Raw genomic sequence first — 12,771 nt, forward strand, 5'->3', positions numbered from 1 at the left:
GATCTGCTAGTCACATTGATAAGGGGGTTTGGAGAGTAAGGGTAATAGACTGATAGAGTAACAATTACTCAAAGGAGTCTGCTAGCACATTTGAGAATGGAGTTGAAGGACAAGATTCCAAGCTTCAGGAAACCTAGCAAGTCTTGAGAACCATTTACCCTTGAAGCTTTGTTGAGGAATTTGGGGTACTGTATTCCTCAAGATCAGAGAGGCAGATGAAGGAAAAGCAATCTCTCTCAAGAAGATTAAGTACATTATTAAGTGAAAACAGATACTGATAAAGGAGCATGAGGTTGTAGTTTGAGGTTGCTCTCTGTTTTCTTGCAGACATTTCATTAGATAAACTAGCTAGCATCATCAGTGCTGACAATGTTACCTACTTTGGGTAATGAAACGTCTGAAAGAAAATAATCAAGATCAGAGAACATCAAGAATATATATACAGACACATACAGACACCCGCGAGAATCTACGAAAACAAATATATATATATATATATATTATCACATTGGTCCCATTACAGCCTCCAAATCTGAATTAACTATTAGATTGTTCTCCGGGCTTGCCATTCAGAAGAACAAGGCCCAGATTGTCTGCCAAGTGGACCTTTGAAATTTGGATACATTACAGTGCTTGTTCTTAGTCCTGGTAATAACAAATTTCTTTTTGGAAGCTAGACGCCATTTAAAATGGGTTTGAGAAGAGGGATATTAACTCTGATATTTGCATTCAAGTGAAGATCACGGTATGAATTTACCAAATTAGTGATCTAATTGTCTCAAGGTCCTAGACTTTTTAAAGTCATTTGTGTCTACCAAGAGGAGGAAGGTAGGTGTTTTAAAAAAAGCATAATATCGTGGGCATACAGTTAAATAAAAGGCAGTGTCACATGGGTCTAGGATATTGAATGAAACTAAACCAAGCTAAAGTGTTATAGTCAGTTATCCTGAAGATCTCTTACCTTTGTGCAATCTGTAACTCTCTTTGTAGGGGAAGAAGTAGCCTTCAATGGTGTGGCTTTAAGTGCTCCTAGAGGGATATCCAGATTGGGGGTCGGCCAAGGTAAGAAGGGCCTCAGATGAACAGGAGATTACACTTTCATAAAGTGAAATGTCAACGTTTACAAGATCGTTCTCAGTCTTGGTGTGAAGGACATAAATCAAAAGGCAAGGCCTGATGGACTCCAGTTTGCCCTTCAGCTGCCAAGGTGGATGTAGTGTCGAGAGACACAAACTTAGCAATCGGTTCTCTGGCAGCTATAGTAGTCCTATTGAGCTGTTGTAGCATATCTTCCTACTCATCCTTGTGCAGTGTTCAAAGAACTGACGTTTAACTGCATCACGCTTGCACTCATTCTGCGTATCAGGTTGACTCCCAGCATCTTCTTAACGTAATTGACTTCTGGGGTCATCACAGACTTATTCTCCAAAGCACCAGAAGGCAGGACAAGAGGTAATGGAAGGAAAGCATGTTAAAGAGAGATCCAATCTAGAAGTTAGGAGGAATTTTCTGACAGTGAGAACAAATAACAATCAAAGGAACAGTTGACCTCCAGAAACTTCAACTGGAAGTTTTCAGAAATAGACTGGAAAACCGTTTGACCAGGATAGTATATGATCTTCTGCCTTGAGCATGGATTGGACTAGAAGTCCTGTGAGGTCCCTTCAAACCTTGTTTTTATGTTCTGTCTTGCTTTTCAAGGCAACAAATTGAATTGAATTAAATTTATTAAATTTATATTCTCCCTAAGGACTCAGGGCGGCTCACAACAATAAAAAGTTAAAAACATAAAATATAAAATTTAAAAAAAGAATTAAACAATACATGTAATAAATACATAACAATTAACCCAATAAAACCAAATTTAAAACCATAGTCAGTCCAGGCCCGATTGTTGGAACATCCATGTCTTCAGGTCACGGCGGAAGGACCGAAGGTCAGGGGCCATCCGCAGCTCCGGAGGCAACTCATTCCAGAGGGTCGGCACACCCACAGAGAAGGCTCTCCCCCTGGGGGTCGCCAGCTGGCATTGCTTAGCCGATGGAACCCTGAGGAGGCCGACTCTGTGGGAGCGAACCGGGCGATGGGAAGTTGACAATGGCAGCAGGTGGTCTCGCAAGTACCCCGGGCCTAAGCCATGTAGGGCTTTAAAGGTAATTACCAGCACCTTAAATCGCACCCGGAGGGCAACCGGAAGCCAATGCAGCTCGCGCAGGAGTGGTGTAACATGGGAGTATCGAGAAACTCCCATAAGCACCCGCGCGGCCGCATTTTGCACCAGCTGAAGCCTCTGGGTGCACTTCAAGGGCAGCCCCATGTAGAGAGCATTGCAGTAATCCAGGCGAGTGACAAGGGCGTGGGTGACCATTTTTATTTATTTATTTTATTTTTATTTTAATTCCATTTATATCCCGCCCTTCTCCGAAGACTCAGGGCGGCTTACAAACTTAGCAGTAGCCTTCATTCTATGTATATGCCTGCTTATTAGGGCTTTCACACACCCCCAAGCGGCATTATTACAAAGTCAGCTTATTGCCCCCAACAATCTGGGTCCTCATTTTACCTACCTCGGAAGGATGGAAGGCTGAGTCAACCTTGAGCCTGGTGGGACTCGAACCTGCACTAATTGCAGGCAGCTGGTGTTACTTAAGGAGGCATTAGCCCACTGCTCCACCAAGGCCATGCATAGGGCATCTCGGTCCAAAAAGGGGGTGCAACTGCCTCTCCAAAATGCCTGGTTTTTTTAACATAGCAGTGTAATTGTCTTTTTTTTTTTTTTTGGTCACAAAAGGGAAAATTTGGAAATTAGCAGGAGGCTGCTTTATTTTAAAGCACCGTATGAGGAACGGTAGGCTGCTCAGGGATCAGTCAGATTTGTTTTGCTTTCAGGCAAACTGGATAGCTGCTCCGCTTGGCACAGATCTACCTGCCAATACTGACAGCGGAGGAGATGTCCCAAGGAAGGTACAATTGCTTTATGAGAGCCAAAAAAAAAACAAAAAAAGAATTTAGGTTGCTCAGTGATATATGAAGCCCAACCTATTCTTCATTTACAAGGAGAGAGGTAATTTTCGTATATGGCTGAAGGGATTTGAAAGAGAACAGAGATGGGGATGTTTGTCTCTGCTGTGTTCTCATGTTCAGCTTGAGCAAGCTGTCAATCTTGATATTTTTGAAACTGAATAAAGTTTTATATACATAAAATGCCAGTTGTGCTGACCTAGAGTGAGCTAACACTCTAAAACAGACATGTCAAACACAAGGCCCGGGGGCCAAATCCGGCCTGCAAACTGGTTTCATGTGGCCCGCGAAGCCATCCTGGAAACAGTGAGGGAACGGCCCCCACTGCCTTGGCCCTGGCCCTGAGACCCTCCTTCTGCCAGAGACCCTCAGATCTGTCTCACTCCTGCCCAGGCCCCCATAGGCACCCTTGATGCAATGATGTAGAGCTGGCCACGCCCACCCAGTAGGCCATACGCACTCTAGCCACGCCCACCCAGTAGGCCACACCCACCCTGGCCATACCCACCTGGCCCCCTGAGGGCAACCACAATGCTGATGCGGTCCTCAATGAAATTGAGTTTGACACCCCTGCTCTAAAATAAACATTGCTTTCCACCCCCCTTCAAACTCCCTCAAAGTCACTCTTTTTTGAGTCCAATTGTCCAAACACCCAGATGACTATTTGAACTGAAAGAAGACATGGCTCCGCCATAAATTCTGTTTGGTTAATTCTGGAAACAGCATCCCCACACCTTATCTCTTGAGTTTTGTTACTTTGTATAAAAACATAGACGAAGTAGAAGGGTTTGAAGAAGTCAAAAGGGGGTTGGGGATGGGGGATGAGACAGGTGACTTGATTTCGTCATCTGGGAGAAGTTGAAAGCTCTAGCAACTGCCGTTCTTCTTGTTCTTATTTGAAGATCTGGTCTGAGTGTCTCACAATGATTATTACAGCTTCCTTGCATAATACAAGTTCCTTGAATCTTGTTTCAAGTTCAGCTGACTTGAAAGGAGGTTGAACTTCAGGATTGGTTCCACGATGCCACAAATTAAAAAAAAGGCTTAAATCAAGCAGGGAACAAATAGAAAGCAGTGATGGATTCCTTTACCCCAAGAATGTTACAACAGGAGGAAATGTGGTTGAAGATTAATTGAAGTAGGATGAAGCCTCTCCTTGTGCCAAGTGCAGTTGTAAAATTTGCCACTTGCTGTATATATTTCAGAATAGGGGTAGGGGTAGGGGTAGGGTTAGAGAATAGAATAGAATAGATATTGGAAAATAGAATAGAATAGAATAGAATAGAATAGAATAGAATAGAATAGAATAGAATAGAATAGAATAGAATAGAATAGAATAGAATAGAATAGAATAGAATAGAATAGAATAGAATAGAATAGAATAGAATAGAAAATATGGAATGGAATGGAATGGAATGGAATGGAATGGAATAGAATAGAATAGAATAGAATAGAATAGAATAGAATAGAATAGAATAGAATAGAATAGAATAGAATAGAATAGAATAGAATAGAATAGAATAGAAAATATGGAATGGAATGGAATGGAATGGAATGGAATGGAATGGAATGGAATGGAATGGAATAGATATTGGAATAGAATAGAATAGAATAGAATAGAATAGAATAGAATAGAATAGAATAGAATAGAATAGAATAGAATAGAATAGAATAGAATAGAATAGAATAGAATAGAATAGAATAGAATAGAATGGACCTTGGAGGTCTTCTAGTCCAGCCCCCTGCTCAAGCGGGAAACCCTATACCATTTCAGACAAATGTCTGTCCAGTCTCTTCTTAAGAACCTCCAGTGATGGAGCACTCACAACCTCTGGAGGCAAGCCATTTCATTGATTAATTGTTCTCACTGTCAGGAAATTCCTCCTTAGTTCCAGGTTGCTTCTCTCCTAGATTAGTTTCCATCCGTTGCTTCTTGCCCTGCCTTCAGGCGCTTTGGAGAATAGCTTAACTAACTCTTCTTTGGGGCAGCCCCTGAGATACTTCCATTCCTTATATATTGGAATTCTTAGATATATAGTAGATCTTGCTAAGGTGGCAATTTTACAGGTGGAGAGTGACGTTTGCTCTCCATGGTCCAGGCTCCGTCCTGTGTTGCCAACCCTCTGCCTATTCTGTAAGATGGCTGAACCGGACACCGTTACAACTCTTCCTCTATTTTTGTTTATTTTGTTGTAATGGGAGTTTATCTGAGCATCAATCTATATGTTTAGCTTTTCTCTGAAATTTATTCAAAAAGCTGCTCTGGGATATTAGTTCCCTGGATTACCACTACAATCACTGCTTTTTCAACAGAATCTTTCAAAAGTAATGCATTTTAACACACTGCTGAATTACTATAGATGTAACTCATGTAGTTCTCTTCAGTTCCTTGAACATTTTAAGGAATTAAAGATCCATCCACTGGTTTTACTATCTGCTGCCCAGGGAAGATTTCTGCTCCAGAATTCCTTCCCCTCCCCACACTCTCTTTAGATTTTATCATTTAAAGAAGTATATACAAATCCTGGTTTACGTTCAAAGGAGACTTGTGCTTATCTTCAAAAACGTGTGAAGTATCCAGGAGTCTTGCTTTATTCATTCTACAAAGCAGAACTATGTGATCAGAATGGTATAAACCTCCCCTAGGTGGCTGCCTCTATTTTGCAGTGTGAACTCTTTTTTTATAGGTGAACTAGTCATTTTATTTTATTTTTGTTGTTGCAAGACTTATAAAATAGAGACAAACTAAGTCCGTATCACAAATTTTGAAGGTTGGATTAGTTTCCTTTTTAAAGGAAAACCAATACTAATTGGATTTAGTTTCCGATAGCACTTGACTCGTGGTGGATTTGTTTGGCGAGGAATATTGAAAGATTGCTATGGGCAGATACCATGAAAGAATTCTTTTACATGTGAATGGTGATGTGGGTTTAGCATCTTCATGGCATGGGTCCGGATTACCTACGGCAACACCTGCGACCGGCGTCAACTTCCCTCCGTCCAGTGCGCTCCCACAGAGAGGGCCTCCTCAGGGTTCCACCGATCAAAGAATGCCGATTGGTGACCCCCAGGGGGAGGGCGTTCTCTGTGGGCGCGCCAGACCTCTGGAACCGCTTACCGGTTGAGCTCCGGACGGCCCCCGACCTTCGCTCCTTCCGGCGCGATCTTAAAACATTCTTTTTCGAACAAGCTGGCCTGGTCTGACGGGATGGGGTTGGGTTTTTAAAACTAGTTTTAACTTTAATATGTATTGATTTTATGGGCATGATGTTTAATGGTTTTTTAATTTTTGTATTCGATTTTTATTGTGTATTGCCCTGTTCACTGCCCTGAGTCCTTCGGGAGAAGGGCAGTATAGAAATCAAATTATTAAATTAAATTATTAAATATTATTTCCTTTCAGTAGACATGTCTGAGTCTTTCCCACCTGTGCAGTGTCATTAGATAGCCAGTGCCCCCTTGGCTTGTCATTTCAGAGATACTTCTTCACCTAAATGAAGAAACAGAATGACCAAGGGAATCTGGCAGAGAGCATAGGAAATTTCTCTCTCTTCCCTTCCCTTCCCTTTCTTCCTCCTTGAGCAGGCATATGAGTGGCTGCTGCTGGACAGAGAAGGGAGCAAGGGATTACTAGAATGGCTGGGAAACTATCACAGAATGTTGAAAATTAAGATCACGTGACTGCGTCAGCCCAGCAGTGTAGCACTGAAGCAAACCCAATTTTCACAAATTTCATTTCCTCGGGAGTCATTGCCCCCTGGGTTTTGGACACATTCTGTAAGTTAGCCCATTCAAGGTACCTTGGTTCAAAAATGGTTGCCCTCTGATGCGACATTTTGCCAAGATAAAGATCATAACAATGTGAGTTTTAGAAGTATATAAAAGTCTTGTGATTTATGAGTTAGCCTTGATTCCTGGTAACTACATGTCCAAATGATGTTTATGACAAAACAGGAAACTGATTTCTGATTGATTGATTGATTGATTGATTGGGGATATTTTTAGCTTCCCAGTCTAGTCTGCAGTTTTGATGTTTCCTGTTTAAGTCATAATTACCTTGCTTTGCTTTTTCCAAGATGAAGAATGGAATCTGGCATGAACGTTTCCCCACTCATTTCCACCCCAGGAAATATATACAATTAAAACTGAATGGCTGGTATTATTTTTAAGAAGTTGAGCTAAAAGGCACTTGAAACTGAAAATTACAAGCAGCCATTTATTTTCTTAATTTAAAATAATATATTAATCCTAAATATGTTTAATATAGTAAAGTCTCTATGTATTTGCAGGTGAACAAACAAATAATAATGCTTTACTAGATTTGTTTTTATGCCATACAAGTCATAAAAAGTATAATCTAAATAGAGAGTAGCTACACAATGCAAAATAAATATGCCTATGAAACTCCAATCGGGATTTTTTTTTTATCTCAAGATTTATTAGTGAACTATAGATACAATTTTAATCAAATCAAATCCTTGTTGAGGTCACAGAATCAATTAGAGGTTTTTGATTGTTAATTAATACAACTTTATTCTAGCAATATACACTTAAATTTATTGTATAGCACTTCCCAGTGCTTTACAGCCCTCTCTAAGTGGTTTACAGAGTCAGTCTATTGCCCCCCCCCAACAATCTGGATCCTCATTTTATTGACCTTGGAAGGATGGAAGGATGAGTCAACCTTGAGCTGGTCATGATCAAACTGCTGGCAGTGATTAGAGTTAGCCTGCAATACTGCATTCTAACCACTGCACCACCACAGCTTTTATTTCTATCTGCAATACTAATAAAGTACCTTTAAAGCTTTAGGTAGTTTAGAAGCCAACAATTCTCCCAACATGGAATTCACACACACACACACACACACACAGAGAGAGAGAGAGAGAGAGAGAGAGAGAGAGAGAGAGAGAGAGAGAGAGAGAGAGAGAGAGAGAGAGAGAGAGAGAGAGAGAGAGAGAGAGAGAAATAGCAAAGAAAGCAGTTGCAAGTGGGTGGGTGGTGCTAAAATCACAAAAACACTACAACATTCACTAAACACTTTCCAGTCACCAATTTCCTTGCAGTTAGATACCTACATAAACACATAGTGTTTGGATTCGATTTTGTTTTGTAAATGCAAAATGTTACTTCTTAAAGCTGTTGTTAATGTGCTGCCAATCATTTCTTATTATTGTCCATTTTCATGCATTGTCTTGCCAGTCTTCATATGTTCATATCCCTAACTTTAGAAACAATTAAATGAATGATTTCTCTGATTAAGATGGGGCCAAATTGATCTTACTGCCTGGATAATTAACCTCACCTGGAGATGTCCCCCAATTTTTTTTCCAACTAAGTTTATATTTGAGGTTAGCTTCTTCTGGACAATGGATACATCTTAAATACAGCTAGGGCTGAATGATTAATTTGTCGCTCAGGAGTCAACTCCCCCCCCCATGTAAATAAAACTTAAGGGAGGAGTAGATTTTTTTAAAAGGTGTTTATAGGGGAATCTCAATGTTTGCAAGGTAGATAAAAGGATGTGACAGAAAGTTAATGTAGGTTGAGTTGAATTTTGTCTGAAGGCATGACCCATAGACATCAATGAGAGACAGAGAGATGGGATATATAAAATCTGGCCTTGAACATTGACCTATAGAAGGCAAGAATGTGAATCTATCCCATTCCCATTTAGTAAGTTTCATGCTTAGCCCTTTTTGTATCTTACTTTGTTAGTGTACAAGGGACGCGGTGGCTCAGTGGGTTAGGACGCTGAGCTTGTCGATCAGAAGGTCGGCAGTTTAGCAGGTCGAATCTTGAGTGCCGCATAACAGAGTGAGTGCCTGTTACTCGTCCCAGCTTCTGCCAACCTAGCAGTTCGAAAGCAGGTAAAAATGCAAATAGAAAAATAGGGACCACTATGGTGGGAAGGTAACAGCGTTCTGTGTGCCTTTGGCATCTAGTCATGCCGGCCACATGAACGCGGAGACGTCCTCGGACGAGCGCTGGCTCTTCGGCTTTGAAACGGAGATGAGCACCGGCCCCTAGAGTCGGAAACGACTAGCACGCATGTGCAGGGGAACCTTTACCTTTACCTTGTTAGTGTAGGAGATGATCAGGTTGAGCCTGATGGTGGGGTCAAATGAATTATCAGTCTAGAATCCCTACAACATGAAAGAGATCTAAATCTAGCCACTCCTTGAAGTCTGTTGGCTCTTCTAGAGCCAACTTGCCTTGACCTTTAGTAGATCAGATCCTTTGGTATAGGTAGCATGAAATAAACACACAGTGCTTTTGAACTCTATCCTGGCTCCTGTTTTTGTTTTTGCTTTTTTTTTTCACCTGATACAGTTCTCATCTATATCCAGAATTCAGTCTTGGCAAACACACATTCTAATTGGCTGTAATGTAGTACAGTTGATTATTGCTTTCTTTTTTTTAAAAAAAAGAGAAGAAGGCAGAAAAACAGAAGCCATTTTTTGAAAGATGCAAATGAGTTTGGCAACACATGCCGCCCCTTTTTTAAAAAGTCACCCTCAGATTTTCCCCAAAATGACTTTTTAAGCAACTGGAGTTGTCAGAGGTGTGAGGAAAGAGGAAGAGAACCAAATTCCTTTACGACAGCCCCAGCGAGGCTCTCCTAGGGTCTCCTTTCTAGTGCATAAATAAAGTGTCTATGGAGATTCTGAGTCATCCAGGGCATGGTTGTCCCAAAGGAGGCAACTGGACTTTCTCGTTTTTCTTTGAAGACGTTTTGCTTCTCATCCTAGAAGCTTCTTCAGCTCTGACAGGATGGTGGGGGAATGGAAAGATTTACACTCCTTGCAGCCCGCTGGTCATTTGCATTCTTTTAGAGAGTCATTGAGGAGATAAACCTCCAAGTGGCCTCAGTGACGCTTGTTATGTTGCGTGACTGGACCGATCAGGAACAGATGACAGGACAGTGGGTCAGTAACTCAGATTTATTGTGGTTGAAGCAGACTAAAGACTCCACAGCTCAATGCCCTTTAAATACTGTTGCCGGCAGGCAGGCGGCCAATCAACTGCGCTGAAAAGTCCCGCCAGAACTGCCTGACCAATGAAAGCGGGGTTTGATGCCACCTGTTGTTGCTGGATGTTGACACAGCTGATGCCAGGCTGAGCTGTCATTTAACAATTAACATTAAGTATATAACGCTCTGAAAGAATGCAAAGGACCAGCTGTTTGCAAGGGATATAAACCCGTCCATTCCCCAGAACTGAAGAAGCTTCTGGGATGAGAAGCGAAACCCCTTCAAAGAAAAATGAGAAAGTCCAGTTGCCTGCTGAAAAAAACAACGCCTTTTGGGATAGCGCAGAAGCAATTTCTGAAGCTGCTCCTGTCCAGTTTTTCCAAAGGGGAGCGAGGAGCGAAATCTCAAAACCCTTTTGTTGCTCTTTGTTTGCAGATTCGAGACCTCTGCCAGATGTCGCCCTGACGGGAAAGTGCACCCGGGAATGCGACGAGTACGGCCACTCCGATTCCTGTTGGATGCCTGTCCGCACGTCACCCGAACGGAAGCCCAAGAGCCAGCCCAAACTCTCCACCTTTATGCCTGTCGATGAACGGGGCAGTCCGGAGAAGCTGGCCAATGGAGAGGCCTCCCTAATGGGCGACCGAAACCGAAACCTCCTGAACAAAAAGTTGACCTCATCTTATGAGACCTTCGGTGTAGCTAGCTTCAGCAAAAGCGAAGAAACCAACCCAGAGGATATTCCCCTGGCACAGACAGGGGAATACAAGCCATCTCCTATCAATACTTTAACTCGAAGGGAAGTTTATCTCTAGGGGATCAGGAAGTAACAATGCCGGCTCTTTCCCAGAGCAGAAGGCTCAAAGCCGATCACTCGAAACCATTGGAAAATTTGGGAAGGAAGTAAAACCACTCTGTCGAATCCAAGGGGGGCTACCAAAGAGACCAAGGCCTGGCTTGCCTCTTCTGCCTCTCTGCCAGGCATTTACATATCCTGTCTGCCTGACTATATTGTACAATGTAGAAACCATTGTTGTCCCTGCATGTCTCAACACCGTGCTCACCTGTTCCTTTTCTTTTATTATTATTATTATTATTATTATTTTCCGAAAAGTTACCTTTATCAATTCCTTGCTAGGGAACAAACCTGAAATTGAAAAAAAAAAGAAAAAGAAAAAGAAAAAAGATAGACATTCTGGTTCCCCTCACAAACACCCCCCACACAGACAGAGGGACAGACAGACCCCGTCACAAACAGACACACATCACTGAAGTGCTGTTTGAGCCTCCCTTGATAGTCCATGGATGGCCACCTGCTTTGTTTGCAATCACAGGTCATTGGGAAAAATCTCCTCAGATGCGCACGCAGAACTACACATTGCTATGTCCGCATGTGTCCGTTTTCCATTAGAGGTAAATCTTCAGAAACCCTACAAAAGAAATGTGTAAAATAACTTTTAAAAAAAAAAAAGCGGAAGAAAAAGAAGAAGAAGAAGAAGTACTTTTTAAGGACCATCTCTGTGGCTGGAAACAAGAAAGAATGGGGTGGGGGAAAAAATTCAGCCTGAGATTATAGTCTAAAATATTACACATTCCCTCAAACCATCCACCTGTAGGTTTAGTTCTATTCGTAGTAAAATGACATTATCTATCTCTTTCTAGTTTTACTATTTTTTATCATGCCTTTCTTCCTTCCCCCCCCCACCTCCTCCTCCCATTCTCTAACATTTTAACTTAAATATAAAAGGATGGAATACATATATAAACACACTGGCACACATACAAACACAAAAAGAAGCATACATGTACACAAGAATGAGTGAGTGAGTAAATGAATGAATGAATGAATGAATGAATGAATGAATGAATAAACGATGGGGCATGACTTACCGATATCAAGAAACTGCTGAAGCTGGTGTCATTTTTACAAGGCCAACATTGTAGCTCGGATGATCATAGTAATTTAAAGACCAAAGAACGCACTATGGATCAAAGAAATGGCTCGTTGGTCTTGTCACGTAAAATCTGATCCAGGAACACACTGACACTAAGCATGATGATTGTTGTCAACATGGATTTTACTTTGATGCCCAAAGGAACTGATGACATGAGCTTGCTGAATTTTAAAAAAAATGTGATTACATTCACCAACTATATTAACATGACCCTCTGGCTTCAAAAAAAATATGTTTTCCTTAGAAAATTACAAATCCATCTGACAAGCTTCAAAACACGTTCAGGGGATAGCCGAAAGAAGAGTGAGGATGAAGGCAGGACGAAGAATATGCTTCAAGTCAAATATGGCAGCATCTCGGTTGAGAATGGATGCTAATTCTTAGGTTCTCGCAGTGTTCCAGGTTATTCATTTGCTGTAGGCAAAGGTATTATGCAGGTTTTCTTAAAACACAAGTGCATTTAAGCTGAGTCTTGTGCAATACCCAACCCGTGTTGAGACTCCAGGCGACCCAGAGTCTTGACAGACGTCATTCCCAACGTGCTCTTGTGCAAAATTGTGCGGCTTGCGACTTTGTAGAGAACGCATCCAAGCCAGATCCAGAGCTCCGGGAGGTGACGATTCATATAGTTTGCACTATATACAGGGGATAGGGGAAAAAAATGGACCAGATATTTTTTTTTGTGCAATAAGAAGTTGCAAGAGTACGGAAAATTGAGCTAGTTCTGTATTGATGATAAGCAAATAGTAATAAGGAACGGACATTCAAATAAAACTGACAATCGGTCAATGCAGTGGGAACAGCTTGGGAAGACAACACCT

The 12,771-nt window shown here is 41.6% G+C and overlaps 1 protein-coding gene across 5 annotated transcripts in view; it reads left to right on the forward strand.

Moving 5' to 3' along the window:
* The window catches only part of PCDH7 (protocadherin 7), a gene marked incomplete at its 3' end in the record, with an annotated part of 485,916 nt that extends 475,106 nt beyond the window's left edge, over positions 1-10,810 (forward strand). For 4 of the 5 annotated variants that reach the window (XM_081333135.1, XM_081333136.1, XM_081333137.1 and 1 more), the window contains one exon: positions 10,431-10,810. In XM_081333135.1, the coding sequence (XP_081189261.1) occupies positions 10,431-10,810 (380 nt within the window). Of the gene's footprint in view, positions 1-10,340 lie in introns of all 5 variants that reach the window. The other variant, XM_081333139.1, reaches the window with a different exon arrangement.
* Between the last annotated feature and the right edge of the window lie 1,961 nt (positions 10,811-12,771).

This window comes from Vipera berus (genome assembly GCF_964194415.1).
Source record: "Vipera berus genome assembly, chromosome: 7".
Lineage (NCBI taxonomy): Eukaryota > Metazoa > Chordata > Lepidosauria > Squamata > Viperidae > Vipera > Vipera berus.